General features: G+C 31.8%; 3 protein-coding genes across 4 annotated transcripts in view; 1 reads left to right on the plus strand and 2 right to left on the minus strand.

Moving 5' to 3' along the window:
* The window catches only part of LOC145329451 (alanine--glyoxylate aminotransferase-like), a 557,715-nt gene that overhangs the window by 323,497 nt on the left and 214,142 nt on the right, over positions 1-20,076 (minus strand). The gene's annotated exons all lie outside the window — the stretch shown is intronic.
* Positions 12,552-20,076, plus strand: part of rhea (Talin_middle and talin-RS domain-containing protein rhea) — a 205,122-nt gene continuing 197,597 nt past the window's right edge. For both annotated transcript variants that reach the window (XM_080173562.1, XM_080173571.1), the window contains exon 1: positions 12,552-12,668. The gene's annotated coding sequence lies outside the window, so the exon portion shown is untranslated. The remainder of the gene's footprint in view (positions 12,669-20,076) is intronic.
* Positions 15,405-19,876, minus strand: LOC145330532 (uncharacterized). The gene is made up of 7 exons (XM_080175157.1): positions 19,754-19,876; positions 18,711-18,760; positions 17,858-17,931; positions 17,383-17,486; positions 16,611-16,697; positions 16,062-16,209; positions 15,405-15,664 (listed from the first exon to the last, which is right to left on the minus strand). Exons 1-7 carry the CDS (start codon positions 19,760-19,762, stop codon positions 15,450-15,452), a joined length of 687 nt encoding a protein of 228 aa, XP_080031283.1. The 5' UTR covers positions 19,763-19,876; the 3' UTR covers positions 15,405-15,449.

Raw genomic sequence — 20,076 nt, forward strand, 5'->3', positions numbered from 1 at the left:
TTCCTACTGCTGTTATGTCAGGAACGCGACTTAAATAGTTCTTGTAGAAGAAATGACTTGGCACAAAATAGGTGCAAAGTCATTGCTATGCACAGGCAGGAGTTCCAAGGGTTTGTTGTCTGAAGGGCATATAAACAAGTTCTCGTGGTGTATTCCGTCCTCTAAAGGCTATCCAAGGCTAACTAAAAATAAACTTCAAATTTTTAATCACTAATCTTGATAATTAAAATGAATGATTTTAAACTTTTTATTGATAACTGAAATAATAAAAATCCGTCAAACACAGGAAGGTAATTATTAGCTCTCTAATTGACATGTTTAGTTTAAATGTTTCTTTGAAAATAAATCAATTAAGGTTCTCCTTTATTACAGCAAATATATTAATAGTAAAATAAAAGATTTTACCTCCAATTTTATGTGTAAAATTGTTATTATCAAATGTATTCTTAAATATCTTGATTTTCTTTTCTAAAAAGTAAAAGAAACAAGGATGTCATCATTCATATTTGCGAATCTCTATAATCAGACAGTAAGACGAACAAATATTTACAATTAAAGTGAGCCAGAACTTATAATGCTATAAGTCTAGTCAAAAATGAATGTAAAATTGTTGCAAAATTGGGTACATACAAGATACTGTTTAATGATATTATTAAATTTTCAGAACTTGATTATAGAGTTGCTTTGCTTATAACATTGTTTCTTATTGTTCGATAAACTATTTCTAAAATTAGATGAATAAGATGATTATATTTTTAATTGGTTAATTTTTGTTGTATTGGCTAAACATAGCCAATTAATTATTTTCACCATTCCTTTCCCTTTATAAAAACTAATTATTTTTCAAAAATTGAAAAGCAACGACACGACGTCATACGAAGACAAGTAAATTTTTAATTAACTAGGACGTTATGTGATCACAGCAAAGCTACATTTGAATACCTCTCGGAGGCGAGGTGACGCTTATGGTCCTCTCCTGGTCCTCTCCACGGCACATTGAACATACTCCGCGTCCTGGTATTGCGGTGCTCAATGGCTATTGGATGACCCAACGGACGACAACCAACACTTTAATCACACAATTAGTATAAATTTTTATGGAATTTCTAAATAATATAAATGAGTTTTGTTGTTTACATGGATCCTTGTTTTTTAAAAGAAAATAATAATGTAACCTGTCTCTTGCTTCTCATCGTGATTTTCATTGCATAAAGGCATAAAGCAAACTATGGATGCCAATTTCTTGAATACACATTTTTTGTCTTACATTAAGCAATATAATTACTTACTAACAGCTTGCTAAAAAACGATACCCCGCATTCACCGCCTTCACCCCATCTCCATCCCTCCAACTGGATGAACGAGATAACCAATAATTGAGGTCCACATTAGCAACCTAAATTAAGTACAAATTTCTCCCTGTCAATATATCCACGTATTCTAAATTCATTCATGAAGCTTTTGGATTTGGTTTGTTCTTACTCATTTAACCTTGAACGTCAGATTATATATATGTCTTTTCTTTTGTCGCAGGACTATTAATTTCTTCTTAGTTTCCTCAAAGCTCATTGGCTGAGCCAATATTAAATTTTTTGTGGGGGTCGGGCGTTACGAGAAAAAGGTGTCCAATCTCCAAGAAAATAGCTTAAAACCATGGCATCGCCACTAGTATATAACTAGAAAAGAAGAGTTCAAAAGATTATACAGGCAGACTACCCCGTCCCGTTTTAGAAAAAATTTGTTAAAATTTTGGCCCTCAGCCAAAATATGGTTTAGTTATGCAAAATAATGACCCATGCAAAATATTTTTTCTGTAATGCAAAAATTGCAATAGTACAAGCACTGCAAAGTTTTTAAAATCTGCAAAAAAGATCTGTTTTTAAAGCTCTTGTACCATCTCAATTTTAAAGATTTTTACAAAATATCTGTATCTGTCCAATCCGGCCCAACCCTTGTACCATAGCAATTTTTGCATTACAGAAAAAATATTTTGCATGGGTCATTTTTTGGCATAAATCAACCATATTTTAACAAAAAATTTCTAAAACGGGACGAGGTAAGGCAGACAGACAGATATAAGTTTACTTTGTATTGTAAATATTTGTTAAAATTTACTATTTTTTTCTTGTTTTTAAAAAAAGCAAAGTCTGAAAATTTGCATTGTAATTGTTCCATTGCATTGTATGTAAAAATTATTGTATTTGTAAATCTAAAGATCAGCCGCGCGTAAAAATATTTTTTCTATTGAAATTTGACCTCATAAACTCAAGATATTATTGTGCAATACTACAGGGAGGGAGCATTGTACTGCAATATCCTGCTGGCAACCAAAGTTTATTACCCATGTTATCTTATTCGTTGGCTGAAAAGCTTTGGGTATGTATATTGAATTTTTATTAGTTGGTTCTGAGTAAATTCAATCAATAATTTTAATCTAAGGAGAGGTAATTTAGTGTATCATCATTGGGAATAAATGTAAATATGTCTTCCGTTGTATTATCACTTAAGATCCCTGAATACATGGAAGAAAGGTGACAGATATCAAGTAATCCGAGATTGTACGCAATTTAAAAGTACACGGGCGAATAACCACTAATATACTGCTGATTAAGGGGGGGGGGGGGGGGGGTTAATGCAACCATCTCGTAATCAGTGAGCAAATGGCACTTACAATTCGAATTTCGATCTGAAATTTTGCATGAGTAATCCTTGGTAGGTCTTTTTTCCCTAAATCGAACAAAAAGTTGAAAAAGTAACGGCTAACGGCTCAGCCGTTTAGCCGTTTTTTGGCTATTTTTAGGGCAAATCTGCCATAAATTATGTAGGAATCAATTTTTTGAAACATATTTTTGCTTTAAATCATGTGAAATGATACAAAAAAAACATTTTTAGATTTCTAGTACCAGCAACTAGCGGCTACAACCGTTTGAAAACGTTTTGGAGCAACATAGAGTATTATTTAGGGATAGGTTTCGTGATGATTTCCCTTGAAAATAGTTTTAAAATGCTAAACTGCTGAGCCGCCAGCCATTAGCTGTTACTTTTCCAACTTTTTGTTCAATTTAGGGAAAATAGACCTACTAAGGATTACTCATACAAAATTCCAAATCAAAATTCGAATTCTAAGTGCCATTTGCTCACTGATTACGAGATGGTTGCATTAACCCCCCCCCCCTTATTTGGTTTAAAGTGATATATTAAACAAACTTTTTTATGATAATTGTAAAACTTTAGAATAATCGATGTGTACAAATATGCACGGCCAAAATCGGGAAAGATCATGAATAAACTTCTAGAAATTATGAAACTTTTATATTTTATAATCTTTATATTTTTGTACCATGTCTGACAGATTGACGGACTTAGTAAATTATATTCTGGATGCTTATTGGTATGGGTAATTTTCATAAAAAAATAGCCATCTATCATTAATAACAGCTGAGAAATTCTCATTTTTTCCGATGCTGACTGACAAACGGGCAGACAAAGTTGATTAAAGAGTAGCTTTGCTACTAAAAAAAACAATTGTTCTCTGCGGAGACTATTTATCATCCAAATATTATTCTTTTTTTTCTACAGCCGTTTGACAACTTATAGGCCTTTAATATAATTTATGACATGATATTGAGTGTATGTGTTCGTGTGTTCTAGATCCATGGAATGCTAGGGATATATATTTTGATAAAGAAAAATCGACGCCAGTCAAGATATTTAAACAGGGAGGGAGGGAACATTGGGCAGGTTATTACACTAGTCTGCAAAGTTTTCACATTTGTTGACTTTAATGAATCTTAATCGGTTTGTTCATTAGGTTATGTTTCCAAACGTTTTCAACCACTAATTGTAATCAGAAGGGGTAATTTGGTGTAAAATTATTTGGGATGTACAAAAATTGTCTTATCCCTTTAGATCCCTGTTATCTAAATTAAAACAGCTTTCATTATCAAGCACGAAAAATTGAGAAAAAACGAGGATGACAACAAAGCTAAGCTTAGCCAAAGATGTTCCGACACTGTGTTATTGGTCAAATGTACTGATTAGGGATCTAGAACTACATATTTATTTTCTTAACATAGCCTGACCTTATCTGAATTATTTATCTGATTTATTTATCTACAGAAAGTGTTTAAAGATAATATGATATCCAATATATTCCTGGGTGCATAATAATGATGATGGTCGCATCTTAGGATATTTTACAAACAGTTTAACAAATAAACGTTATCTAGGAATGATGGACGTTTATGTTTATAATTTGGTGATTTCACCCAAAGTATATTGTTGAATACTAAAATCCCTCCCTTCTTATTGTGCTTTGTTTACTATTTTAGACTAGGTTAGGTTAAATTGGGTACTGGATAGCCTTACGGGGTTTAGGCATAGGAAAACACAATCCTCTTTTAAAAAAACGGGATTTTCAATGCTTACAGACACACTTCAAGTGAATTAGAACCGAGTTTTAAATAAAAATATTTTTTCCTTGTAACAGAGAGCATGTTTGGCACATTAGAATCATCTTATAAATATAAAACAACTAGAGAATATGAGCGAGATCTGCACGAATTTTGATATTTTGATTTTCAGGACAATTCCACATGATTTCTTGAGCAGAGAGCCTCTAAAATTAAGTCACAAAAATAATTACAACCTTGTTTTTTGCTGTATGTTTGTATCATCCGTTTTTTTTCCTTTCTTACTTTTTTCTCCTTCACTTTTTCATCGTCATTTTCATGTAAGTTTAGCGTAATTTCTATATAACTTTTATATTAAGCTTTGCTAATATTGGACATATGTCATCTTTGTTATTATTATACTTATAAAATGGTAACATGTAAGTAAATAACTTATTCTAAAATAATCTGTATAATATTTGTAGCGCTCCAAATATTCAGTTTTATTTGACAGTTTATATGCTTTACAATTGTATCTTCAGTTGCCCAAAGACAACAAAAAATATTTTTGGCTCATTTTTCATAGCAAGGCTTTCTTGTAAATAGATTTGTCTGTTCGTCCGTAATGATGAATGTTATCGTTGATCTAGGCCTTTATAATCTTCATTTGAAAGTCTGTACGTCAATCTAAAACATTTTGACAGCAATCTTTTATATGAAATATTTTACCTATTCATTTAATTTTTGGAATACTGATTCTTAGGACAACAAAATTCACTGTTATAAGTAATGAAGTCTAAAAGATTTAACCATATCCTTAAACAGTGTAATGTATTTATGCAATTTGCAATAAATTTACTTACAGGTATTGTTTCGACTTGTATATTTATATTCTGCTTTTTAAGCTATGTACTTTTGTTTTAGATATTCGTATTTTATGGATGTTGTCATCTTTCTTCATTAATGTCTAAACCTTTGAGGGAAAAAATCATGCAGAAGGGGTAAGATATTCTTATATTATCCATTTTGTCATTGTTATTTTTTTTTAAAACCTTCAGAAAACCTAAAAACTATTTTCTCGTATTCATTCGAATCCAGTGGATAGGAACCGGTTCTCATCCATACGAAAAAACTATGTCTAGCATCGTACTATATCCAGCTTTCTACTAATATAAAAATGTACAATCATAAGATTAAACCCAGGTTTTTTTAGCCCGTGCCTTCGGCACCTCGGGTCTAAAAAAACTGGTTTTAATCCTATAATTGTACATTCTATATCCGCGGAAAGCTGTTTTAATACGATGCGAGAAATAACTATTATTAAAGAGCCAGAGAGCAATTGTTTTATAATACGGCAAGGAACTTTGTAATTTGTTGAAGCCAGAGGTACTATTTCATTATATGCCAAGGAGGAGCAATTAAGACAGCAAATCCTGAAACTTTATTAATCTTTTGTTTTCCTCTTAAATCAAATCATAAATCAATTCAATTCCAGTGAAAATAAAATATTCAATTCAGTTTGCCTGGAAACTAGAAAAACTATGTGAACAAAGTTTAATTAATATTCTATTATTATACAAAGAAAACGGTCATTTAAAAAGGGGGCAGGTAGTTATCTGTATATACATCAATGCTGTAGATCTGTTGTTTGACCACGTATTATTTATTAGTATTTAACATCGAAGGCTTTGCTAAATTCAAAGTGTGTATATTATAAAAAAAAATCAATGAAAAGGAGAAAAAATTTAACTTTTACTAATTCTATCTATTATCTTATTATTATAAGATTAATAGAATCAATATTCCTATGAACATTACCGGCAATATATATGTGGTTAGGTAATTTCTATTACATTAATATTCGATGTAAGACGACATTTAGATTTACCATATTTTTTGTGTCTTAATATTCATCTCCGTAAGGAAACAACAATGATTAACAATTGTAACATCCGATGGAAATAATTGTAATATGCAAGTAAATAAAACAAGTTGTTCGCTGTGACGGGAAAAAGTAGATTGCGTTATTATGAAGTATATTGTATAAAAATAGCATTTGACTTTTTGTTAATGTTTGTTAATACATGCGCCTACTACATATATGCAAAGAGAAAAAAACTATGGATCACTCTTTGTCATTACCTACATAAAACTTTTGATTGTGTTTGTGCTTTTAAAATTAAAACCCAGAGCTAATACATGTTAAAAATAATCTTTGGTATCTCCATTATTGGGTGAATATATAAAGTATTTGCAGCTGCGCGGATGCGGCTCCAGCGAAATTCATTTTTTTTGGAGGCGGCTCAGGGTGAGTAGCAAATGTGACCTAAGGTTTTTGCGGCTGCGGTTGCTGATAATTAGGCTCATTAGTTAGCCAAATCAAAATTAGGTTTTGCAGCTGAGGCATATTGGGAGGTTATTTAACCGCATGGCTTTATTGTGAGGCTTCTGTGGGCAGCACAGTTGCGACAGCTGCTGTGGCTGCCGAGCCCTGGAGTGTAAAGTACAAGGTTTTGCCAAGGTTTCTTAAACCTTTTAAATTAATTGAATATTCTTATCCCGCTGAGAAAATATATGTGGGCACATAGAAGAAGGTCATAACAAATATGTTTTTCAAGTTCTCATAGGGTTATTATAAGAGGGTTTGTCTGTATGTCTGTTACTCTTTTTTCCAAATGGCATTTTTTTCCTTTCTAATACTGACTTGCTTTCATTTAACGGTTTCATTTACATAATGAACAACATATCGTATTACAAGGGATCTTAGGGAATAAGACAGTGTACAATGAATTGATATACGCCCTAATTGAAAGTTAAAAAAGAATATCCCATCTGTAGATTAAAATCATTGGTTGATATAAATGTGCACTAAAAGTTTTGAAATAACCAAACTAAATTTAGTAAACATTTCCAAAGTTTCTAAGCCAATGAATAAGATAGAAGGGTTAAAAAACTTTCGGTACCAGAGCTGGATCTTTAAATCATTTTAGTGGTGAGCCAGATTGGGGTGAGCCGAATTTCAGCCAATCACAGCGTGACATTTAATAAAATGCTGTGCTCTCATTGGTGGAAAGTTGGCTCACCCCGATCTGGCTCACCACTAAATTTAAAGATCCAGCTCAGTGTAATTAACAATTTAACAGCCAAATTTTCAATCCCTCTCTGCGTAGAAAAGTTGTTGTGGAATAATTGGATATAATCGTCCTGATTTGAAAACATTCTATACATGATTAATAAGAATTTTGCAAAGTATAAAACACAAAAGCTTGTTTCTCTTTTCTTTCTCTCTCTTTCTCTATCTTTCATTCTCTCTCTATTTATCCATTGGAGGTCATGTCTCAACAATATAATATCAGGGAGAAAGGGGAGATTGGACTGCAAATTTTACTTGAGACCAAAATTTAAAACATTTGTAGATTCATAGTAGCAGTGTTCAAACTTTTTAAACAACAAATGTTAAACCCTAGAAGAAATTATTAAGTGTATGAGCATTGGAAATGTATATCAATTTATTATCCATTGACTTATCCCTTAATTTCCCTGATATAATATACAATGTTTGGGTGGGTGGGATAGTTTTACAGATTAAACTGTCCTACTCACAATTCTCTCTACTTTTTAGTAGCAAAGCTACTCTATAACTCTATAGTGTGTACAACCTTACAACTACGTCCAATTTCTTCCTTGACTTTGATGGATTTTTTAAAATCACAAAACCAAACTTGCATAAATTATTCGTTTAGACATATGATAACAATTTATTGACAATATCTGCTAAAATCTAATTTATTTCATCATTCTTTAATATAAAATAGTAAGTTTTTTTTGTATAAAGCTTAAGATTTCAACTACTGAACTGATTAAGTTCTCCAATTTAGGGATTTTATGGAAGCTTTACATAGTTCCCATGATGAATCAGGCTATTTTATTTTTAAATTCAGGGATGGATTTGCCATAGTTCTGCCCCCCTCCCCCTATAAACCTTATTGACAAATTACTAGCTATTGAATAAAATTTTTATTTTTGTTATATTAATTTGGGATAATTTTTATTATTACATACTTATGGACATGGTTGTACTAGTTTGTTTCTCTCTCTCCCTTTCTTATCTTTCTTCTCTCTCTTTCTCTCTCTTTCTCTCTCTTTCTCTCTCTTTCTCTCTCTCTCTCTCTCTTGTCCATTTTCTCTGTTATACTATTACTCAATCTCATTTTGCGCCTTTTTATATTTCCCTTTTTAGTTTAGTAGTATACATATTGTTAGTCATTCCGTACTGCAATGGAATTGACATGGAAGGACTTTTATAACATAGTCAGTCAACCCCAAAAAGTGCTCTCTAGTTAGTTAAATATACATAAATTTCTAGAATATGATACAAGTGATAAGGTGAAAAGACTATTATTTACGGGCAAAGTATGTTCTATAAAACTTACCTGCATCCCTTACTATGTCTGTAACTTTATTTGTTTTTAAATATGTAATGCATGTTTATTATTTTATGTAAACAGTTGGAATAAGATTGGGGTAACCTTTTTAAGAAGCTTTTTTTTACTTTTAGGACACCTTTCTCAATCCACATTAGAGAAGGGTAAATATCCCCATCCCCCATTTAAAATTTCTCTGCAAAGGCAGCTTTTCCTATTAGTTGAAGGAAGACCAATATTCTCTAACTAAAGGATGACCGTACGTCATAACGTCAGCATGTCATTCTAGTTAAAATTTTTGAAATAGACACATTCCTTATCAGATCAGCGATGATTAACATTATAAGCATTATAAGCAAAAAAAAATCATGGATGGACAAACGGACAAAGTGAGTTATAAAGCATATGTTGAGCAATAATAAAAAATTCCCCTTATATAGATTATGATTATTGGTTGTAAAGTTTGGACACTATTAGTTTTGAACCAACCAATCAAAAATTTAATAAAATAACCCTATGTATTTGTGCAAATGAATAATATAACAATCTTATTAAACTTTGGGAACCAGTGTAATTTACAGTCCAATGTCCCTTCCCTTCCTAAATCTAATCACACAGCCAGTTGGTAGACATTAGCATGATTCAAAAGGTTTTCCCCGCACAAATTTTGCAATAATATCAACTTTTGCAAATATTGTATAGTTTAGAATATTTTGTAATTTATATTTTAGTTTGGTTAATAAATTATTTAATACTAGTGGTTACGCCCCTAAAGGCCTCTAGGGGCACTTGGTGGAAGGGAAGGGGTATTTTCTTGGGAGGGTAGAGGTACCTCCCCGAAATATAATATTTAGTGTCAAACCTTCCCTTGGCCTATAGGAAGTTTAACTTTAATGGAGAACCATATCGGTCCTGCGGTTCATAGATAACTTTTTCATATATAATAGATCGAACTGTTAGGTCGTTTCAAAGCAGGTTTGTAGCATGTATATTAATTCCTAATTACAGAAAAACTTAAATTGGCACTGACTTGAATAATCAGGGAGGGAGGGAACATTGGAATGTAAATTATACTAATACCCAAAGTTACTTTTGGTATTCCTTCTGTAGATTAAAGTTATTGGTTGAAAAGTTTGGATACTACAAGTTAAACTTTAACCCTTAACGGTCCGGGGGGGGGGGGCGTTGAACGCCTCCCCCCCCTCCGGTTTTTTATCTCATTTTCTGTGTGTGAAAGATAAAGAGCCCAAACTGCGTGACTTTTTAAGTATGGGTATGACACATAACTGAGAGTTGGAATTTTTTGAATATCTCAATCCTGGCAGGCACAGGATGCCAGCAAACCTGGCAGGGTCATCCAGGTAAAGAGCAAAAATATTTTTTTGACTATAACAAAGCATTTTATCATACCAAAATACTAAAATATCCTCTAGTAGTACATCCTTATATGAAATACAGGTGTTCAAGTCACTTTTCAGGTTCCAGGTATGGTTCCTGTTGCCGCAATTTTTGACTTAGAGACTTCAAATTTTAAACTTAAGCTTTTCTGACATGTCTACGTATTAAAATTTCATAAAGATCCGCCGCCGTTTTCCCGCCGACCGCCGACGGCGGCGGCTGGCAGCTGCCAAGTACAGCTGCGGCCGCTGAAATTTATATTTTGATATTTCTAATGTAAAATTTACATAAAGATAAACATTTTCTGGAAAAAAATTGTTCTTCTAGCATCAAAAATAAGAAAATTACAGCCGTCTGAAATTTTTAAGTAAAAAAAGACCTAAAAACAAAGGTTGTTAAATAAAAGGGTGAAGGAAGCGAAAATTGACTTAGACTTATAAAAGGTCGGATATTGATTATTTAGCCCTCCAGCTCTAACAGGAACTAAGATAATAGGGGGGGAGGCGTTGAACGCCCCCCCCCCCCCCCCCGACCGATTAAGGTGCGACAAGGGGCCCGACTGTAAAGGGTTAAGTAAGAGTGTAATTTAAAAGTCATTGTCTTCTCCCTCCCTGGTATTTTTGTAAAATCCTGATTGGTTGGTCTAAGCTAGCATTGACCAAGCTTAACAATTGAAAAAGAGTAATTTTGTTTCTCATCATTGGGCAGTTGGACGTACATCAATTTAATGTCTACTGTCTTATCCCTTAAGATTCCTGGGAAAGAATTATATGATAGGCAAACAGAGTTTAATATAACAGGACATACATAGATTAATAGACACATAGATAGATAGATATACAGAGAGAGTTGGAGAGAGTTTTTAGTGGCGAAGCTTATCTATAATTTTGAATGGAGGTCTAGTTGTCTGTACGATTGATGACGTGATATTCTATTTAAACTTAGTATATTCGCTTAACTGACTGATGCACATTTACTCTATGGATAGCTTGTTTCGTTAATCTATCGTTGCAGCTCTGGAATACGTCATAGATACAGACAATATGTTTTTTTCTAAGCTGACATTTAAGATAGATTGCTGAAGTTTTGTTTGAAGATTCATGTGACCTCTTAGCATCTACTCTAATAACTAATTATATGAGATTGTCAGTCAGTCTGTCATGATCACTTTTTCCGGTAATATCCTCTTAGATATTTTTTTTTCAATTTTGAAAATTTAAGTACAATTTAAGTAAAAATTTTCTAAGAGGAGAACGCCCTTTTTCCTTTTACTTGCTTAATGTTATTTTCTAGATATTAATTAGAGCGCTGTTTATGATTATTGTCATCCTTGTTTTTGTGTCATATAAGCAAACATATTATATCTCTGATTCCCCTCATACAGTATAAACCAATCCTTTAGCATAAAAAGCCGGGTAATAAAAGATAATAGCCCAAATAGAAAAAAAAGATAAAAGCAAAATATTTTAAACTGGCGGCCAAGCCCATAGAGGCCTCTTGGGGCACTTAGGGTAAAGGGGGGGGGATTATTTTTCTAGGGTTGATTTCTCTTCCAAGAGCCTATGAAAAGCCACTTAATAAAGGAGAACCATATGGGTTCCTCAGTTAGCAAGATCCTTCGAAAAGACTGACTGACAGACAGATAGACATCCTGTTACTTTTATATAATGATTATTATTTGCCTGGTCGTTTTGTTATAATTTTATTCCCAAGATTTAAAACATTCTAAATCTCCTTTAAAAATATTTTCTCTGTTTTGTAATTTGCTAATTGTTAAGAAGTAACTTTTCAAGAAATTTTTAGTTCAATTTTTAGAAAGTTAATTGTATTTCTGGAAAAGTTTCATAACTCTCGTAGCGTTATCGAAAGACAGATGGACAAAGTGAGTTATACTAAATGATGCTCCTTGGACTGAAAAATTTTCACATGGAAAATCCTCCTCCTATCATTAATAACATTATCCCCAGAACGTACTGACTGATGTACAGACGGATATTTTGAATTATAGAGTAGCTGCTGTGCCATGGATTCAAAGCAAAAACCAGATCATTATTTTTTTTGCGAAGCTACTCGATAATTTTCTTAGTTCGTAAGTTCGTCTCTGGACAGATTTTTAGTGAAGATTCCCTGTACCAATGAACACATCAACTACAAAAATTACTTGGTCCGTTAGTCTATCGGCCATGCTACAAAATACATAAATATTTTATTTGGTATATGGAAGTTTCGTGATTTTCTATGATTTATTGAATATTTCTCTTTCTTTTATTTGTCCATCCAATATCTTTGTTGTGTTTCGCAACTTGTCATGAATGTTGTCATCCTTGTTTATTAACAAAAATCATTGAATGCTTTTACAGAGTTAAGCTAAAAACAGGTCAAAAGTGACAGAAAATAGTTTGTGATGATAAAATGAATTATAACTGTGAATTAATTGTTTGAGAAGGTTTATAAGGTAGGTCTTTTTTTGCATATGGTACTATTTTGTTTTTTTGTTTTTGAAAATTCATTTTAAAATAAAGAAGGATGGGTAGGGGGGGGGGGGTTGTTTTATGCTCGACTATGCGTTTTACTTCTAACCTCCAAATTTTTCACACTTTTAATTTATTTATATCTATCTAAATTTTTGTTATATTTTATTCAAATAAGTACAGCATATTTAGTATGCTGCATTGTCGCAAAAGTGTCAATACACAATGGAACTAATTTTTCACATAAGTGCAAAAAAAACTTGTCGATGAGATGCCAGCAATGACGATCGGATTGCTTTTAAGTAGTTTTTTAGTCCCCATTACGTTTTATAACAGATCTCTGTTTTTGTCCAATTTTAAAAAATTGTGAAGAATAGAACCTAACCTTAAGTTTCCATCGCTTTTTTTGTGTGTATAAATAAACATTTTGGTGTTTTTAGTCTGATTATCAAAATTTTGGTTGTAGTTTCAAAATTAAATTACCAGACCATATATTGTTATTTATTAACAAGTAAAGGACAAGTAAATTTGTTTATTACAATAATTTTCTGTTTATATCAGAGTTTTAAAAATAATTTGGATATTTACATCAAAATCTGATTCCTATTTCTTCAATGTTGTATAATTGTAGTTATAAGGAAAGGAACACTTTTCTAAAATATCCTAAACCATCCTATTCCTGGGACCTATATATGTAAAGCTCCCCAAAAATTGAGAAATTAATCGGTTCAGTATATAGTAGAGTATTAGAGTAGCTGTGCTACTAAAATTTTGTCTGTTGCACCCGTTTGTATGTCCATAAGTATAATGGATCTGTAGGAATTTTGCCTCATAAACAAACATTCGCAGTTTCTACAATTATTAGATTTATTGTGCCACATAACAAAATTTTTAAAAGAAAAGTTGCTTTTTATATTTCACTTTGTTTGTGGGTCCGTTCGTCCGATTTTGTTTTTATTTAGTTAGGTAGCTTGTCTCAAAGATGTGAACACCTGTCATATTTTAAGGTATTATTAGGGTTAGATTATAATAAGTAAAATATCTTTGGATCTTTTATTTTAAAAGCTTTAAGTGAACAATAGGCTTCTTATATCATGTTAATGTAATGTTTTATGTCACAAAAAAGGACTCTAAAACCAGGTACGTGATACACTTATGTATAATGCATATATTCAAAGGGATCTGAAGGGATAAGACAATAAACGACAATTTACATATATTTCCAAAGATTATAAACAAAATACTCCATCCATAGATAAAAATCATTGGTTGAAAAATTTAGACAATTCTACTTTTAAACCACCCGGCCCGCTGAAAATTTATTACAAGTATTTAAAGTTAATAAGACAACATATGAAGTTATAAAACTTAGGGCACCCATATAATTTCCAGTCCAATGTTCCCTCCCTCCCTGATATGTATTTTATGTACACATTTTACATATTGCATTATACAACCAACCATACTCTGGAATACAAGGATAATTATGCAGATAAGATTCGCAGCAGCATATCCACAAATGTTTGTGTGTGTGTACAGATAGAGGATTGTCTTAATGTAGGAATAAGGTATAACCAACAAGCAAAATAAATCTAAAATAATATTTGAGAGGCTAATGGAGAGGTCGTCAATTTTACGATGCGTTGCCCCCCAACGACAGCTGAAAAACACGTATAGGATTCGTGATATTTTTCCGAATTAATTTCGTTATTGGTATAAGATGGTCTTGATGCGCTACCTACGGACAACATAGCATTTTTGTAGTATATTATTATCCCAATATATAAAGAAATACAATTTTTTGTCAGTACTACTGGACCGTATGAGATTATCAATTATGCCCTAGGTTTTTAAGATATTTTATCTTTTAGGTGGTTTTAGGCTATTTTCTGCCCACTCCTCCTCATTTGAAAACTAAGACCCTAGCAGCTTCTCTCTAAAATAGCTGATTTTTTTTAATACCAATACTAAAAGAGCATCCACTTTAACTTACTTGGTCTGCATGTCATGCTAAAAATTAGTTATTATTTTTTAAGGTTTCTTGATTTGATATTTTTATCATATTTTTCCCTCTCATATTCATGGCAACTGAACATCTGCTCTATATCTCCAGAGTCCATTTATTCTAAACATGTTTTTTTGCTCCTCCACTTCTTGATACTGTCATTCTTGGTGTGTGTTTGTGTGTGTCATGTACATTTATTTCAGTGTATATTTGTGTGTGTGTGTGTCATGTACATTTATTTTAGTGTGTATTTGTGTGTGTGTATGGGGTGTATGTGGGTGGAAGTAATTGTGATTACGAGACGGAATTGAAATGATAGATTTTGGACTATGTTTTCATTGTAGTGTGGCCAAACAGGGGAAGGAATGTTAAGAACAGCTTTACATAAAAATAAACTCAAACAATTTGGAAAATATAATTTGTTTGGAGATTTTAAAACATATGTAATAAATCGGACTTTAGGTTTTGATAATAAAATAGTTTGAAAAAATAAAATAAATAAGCAGTTTGATTTTAACAAAACATTTAACAACGATATGAAATATACAAATGTTCAATTCAATTCAAAATATTTTTGAAAATTTAAAAAAGTTATTATTTATAATTAGTATACACATCAAAATAAGATATAATTTTTTTGTGGGGGCGGGGAGTTGGTTTTCTTATATACCCTATAATGTAATTATAACGTTATTAATTTTAAAATTAAAGAAAATAGGACAAAGATACACTTTATTTTCACAATTCAGTTAAAATCCAATCAAAATGTATAACTACTTTTAGATACATCATTATCATTATTAAATGAGGATGTCGGTGACGAATAATCATAAAATCTACTTGTATCATCTCTTCTACCTACTGTACTCACAAAAACAAGTTTAGAAGATTTTTCCGCTGTCTCGTTGGTAGAATCGTTAGCTGTGTCATCGGAATCAGCTTCTACCATGTTTGATTCTTCAATTGTTGTCATGTCTAAATGTAAAAATAATTATTTGCATATAGAGCTACATATTAATATTGCGTTTTTCAAGGTCTGAAACATATTAATTAGGTAACATCTATCTCTTATAAGGGAGATTTCTCTTAGGAAAGTGGCGGTATTCTCTTCTGGCGGTATTCTCTCCTAAAATAGGTATAATCCTTCTCTTGACCTCTGGGAAGCTACACTTCAAAGTTGTTAGTGAGGTCATTTAGTGCACAAAGACAAACAGACATCATCTTGTTAATTCTATATATTATTTTTAAATGCAGCTTTGACAGACTCCTCTGCGACATTTGTCTCTAAAACTAATTTCTACCTATTTTTTCTTCTGCTTTTATGTCAGGTACGTGACAAAAAGTTATTGTGGATGGAATTAAATGACGTTACCTGGATTATCATCAACAGAATTCATTGTCTCAGGAATTTCTTCTTTTGTTACACCTTTCTCTGTTTTATTTTGTTCTGATTCTAACTGTTCTTGTTGTATAATTTGTGTTGGTTCTTCATTAGGTAAGGATGTTACATTTGATTCATTCTAAAATGTGAATATTAATTCAAGAATGTTATAGAAAGTTTTCAAGCAAATATAGAAGTTTTTTTAGTAGCTAAGCTATAAAAGATGATTAAAGTCCCTCCACAGATTATGACGTCATACGATAGAATAGCAAATGAGAGGCCAGTATACCCTGTAATTGACTAATGGTAAAATTTATGCTTGCCTCTCGTTGGTTATTCTATCGTATGACGTCAATAAATGAAACTGATAATCATGTTATCTTATTCGTTGGCTCAAAACTTTGATATAAAATTTTTATTTGTTAGGTAGTTCAAAACTAGTATTGTCCAAACTTTTCAACCATTGATTTTACCCTACACAAGTGGTAATTTTGTTTATCGGCATTGGGGATGTAAACGAATTTAAAAAGATAAAATCACCTGGTTATTATATGATTGTGTGCCATTCCTAAATATGAGTTGAGTGGCGGAATTAATGGTGCCCCAAAATGTTCTTTCATCGGTTTCCTAAAGTAAAAAAATCGGTTTTCAAAACTCTTTAGGGTATTTTTTATATTTTACAGAATTAAGGTTATACATACATATATAATATATTTTAGAGAAATTTCTCAAAAATTTTAGAAGCAAAGAATTTCTATAATAAGGGTCGACCCGTCCGTACGTCTATAACAAAAGACTCTTATTGTTTAATCAGGCTATTTAGAATTGTCCTGTCGATTTCATGATGAACAGTTAGGTACGATTTAGAAAGCAAAGAAGCTTTGTAAACAAGAAAGTCCGCACGTCAGTTTAAAAGGTGTTTTGTAAAGCTTTTTAACAGATTTGACAAAAATGAAGTCTTTTTTAAAGGTACCTTCGTATTTAAGCAATTTTGCAGCAAATTACATACAATTTTGTTTACACATCAAAATTTATATTTTTCTTATAAATTACTGATACTCTTCTTCAAGCATTAATGTTTCTTTGTCCTGCCGCTTATGAGCTTCATATTCATGAATATTGTCATCCTTGTTAAGAATCAAAATAATTACCTATTAATTAATAGTATTAAATAGATAATAACATTAAGATATTTACTTTCATTTACTTGATCTTACTGGATTTTATTCATATTAGCAACCATCGATTCGTGGGAAAGTTGTAGACAATATTGTTTTTTTTTCTGGTGCCAAAGCGCGTATTTTTAATTTACCTGTCTGTAGTAGGCCAAAGAAATGAATATAGCTACTAGGGTAGCACAGACTCCTAGCACCATACAAAGTCGGAAACATATTGTACTTTTACACGAACTTTTTCCTGAAAAAAAAACATTATTTATATTGGTCTTGCTAAATTTATTGATTGATTTTCTACCAAAAAAAGCTTCAATAAAGATAAACTAAAAACTTTAAAACATGATTTTTAGTCCATTTAAGAGTCTATCTGTTATCATTTTATAGTAAATATAATGTCTTTAACTTTAAGGTTAAAATTTACGAATTTAATTGCAGTTTATTCATCCTTAGTACCTTTAAACAACCATGCAGTTTATAATGATTTTTTACTATTATGGGATACCTTATTTTATTTGCTTTGTTTAAATATTTTTCTTTCCTGGTTGACTTGCCAGATTTGCTGGCATCCTGTGCACCTGCTCTAACACTAATACCAAATGTACGTTTATTTACCTGATTTTCTGTAATGTGTTGGCCTTGATCTTGGAGGCTTCCCTGAAAATAGCTTTCCATAGTCATCATCTTCACTACACAGAGTTAAGAAAATATCATTAGTTGTTCTGTAGTATCTACAAAAAGGCTAAATAAACAGACAAGAAAGGAAGATTTTAGAATTTAATTCGAACCCTATTATTTATATTATTATAAAATTATTAGACTTATTTTTGACCTGTGTGTTTTTAACAAATCTTTTTCAAATTGAACAAATATAAAATGGGCCTAAAAAAATATTTTATTAGACTATTTGTCCATTTGTCGGTTATTTAGTTGTTTCAAAAAGATTGATATTCATACAAGTGTAAAATGCATTTACAATTTTAGCTTTTATTGACATTTTATTTATAAAGGGTAGTCCAACCCTCTACGAAAATGGCTCAAAACCATACCAAGTAATTTAGGTACAATCCCTTAAAAGCAACAATAAATATCTTCGTTAGGTCTTTGCTTAGATACGAATCACATTGTATAATAGAATTTTTATGTGGATAACTTTATATCGATTATAATTAATGGATATATGTATATTATTACTTGAATCCGAAACCAGATTTTTATGATCTCTAATTAGGTGAAACTTGAAGCTTGCTAAAATAACAATTCCCCCTTCCACTCCATTATCTCCTTACCTCCTACTGGATGACCGAACTGACCAATAAACGGGTTCCTTGTGTGTAAGCTAAATTGACGACAATGTTCACTCTGTCATAATATCCAAGTACATTCTATATCCATTTAATTATTAGGACTCATATAATTCTAAGTAGGAAAGCAACTTAATATTTAGAGAAGATAAATATTTTCTTTCCTGCTTGATGTGTCTAAATCTGCTAGGTTCACACGTTCATATCTGATGGTCTAAAATAAAGTTTTATTAAATTGCCGTTGCTATAAACGACCAAATCTTACAAAAGACACAAATACAAAAGACCTAATCCGACAAAAGGCCTAATTACAAAAGACCTAATCAGACAAAAGTTAAGTTAAGTGAGGTTAGGTTAAGATTATTGGATACAAATTTGTGCAAATGATTATTGAATATGCATCAATTTATATCCAATACTTAACTTTTGTTCTGTTAGGCCCTTTATTTTTTTGTCTTCTGTTTTTAGATCTTTGTAGTACTAGCCTTTTTGTTTTTAAGACTACATAGCAGAGTTCTAAATTATAAGCTTGTTAGTATCTTCGTGTGCAAGCAATAGCACTGGTCTATAAAGTTTAATTTGAGTATGTAGGCCTTTAGAGCACAATAACCACATAGAACAATGTAAAATAACAAGGATGACATAAAAGCGATGCTCTGAAACCTTAACTAATTAGAACCTACGGTTATTAAAAATGTCATCTAATTAGTTCTTTTAAAAATTTATATTGTTTATTTTTTCAGATTTTACCGGCCGATTTTTAATAAATTATATCTTAACTAGCGGCTTCGCCCCTAGCTTCTAGGGGCTTTGCCCCAAGAGGTCTAATCAAACCAATTTTTCGTATTTTAGATTTAAAAGAAAAATAAATAAAAAATTTGGGGGGTGGGGAAATTTTTTTTTGGGGGGGTTATTTTTCAGTTTTTGGGGGGGTTGGGGGTGTCCCACCCCCCAAGAAAATAGTTATAAACCTTCCCGGGACCTATGAGAAGCTACCCTGTAAAGGAGAACCCAATCGGTTCAGTGGTTAGCGAGATCCTTCGCTACAAACAAACAGACAAACAGACAGACAAACAAACAGACAGACAGACAGACATCGTTCTACTTTGTATTATAGATTGATGCAAAAAATCAATAAATTCAAACCATTGATTCATATTAATAATATTATAAAAATCAATAAATATATGAAACGTCACCGGCTTACCTTACTCATGGCTGTGTCTGTGTGTGTGGCTGTTTTTATATTTCCACCTGTTCAACTTATAATAACATCTGTAAACAGTAGGGACGGTAAAATAAAGGATGATTAATTAAAGCCGACAATCTATGGAGAGATGGAAGGGATATTAAACTGAAGATTGTACTGGTAGCCAAAGTTTTACAACAAATTTTCTCTCTTACCTTCATAAAAAAATCACTCCCCCAAATTAAAAAAAACTGCGATGTGTTGTAACTTTACTTTAAAAACAAACAAACCATTGCACATCATTTGGTTCAACTTTCCTTGATTTGTTGCTCTTATGGGAC

Source organism: Acartia tonsa, chromosome 10, assembly GCF_053477335.1.
Source record: "Acartia tonsa isolate MP-2025a chromosome 10, ASM5347733v1, whole genome shotgun sequence".
NCBI classification, from domain to species: Eukaryota; Metazoa; Arthropoda; class Copepoda; order Calanoida; family Acartiidae; genus Acartia; species Acartia tonsa.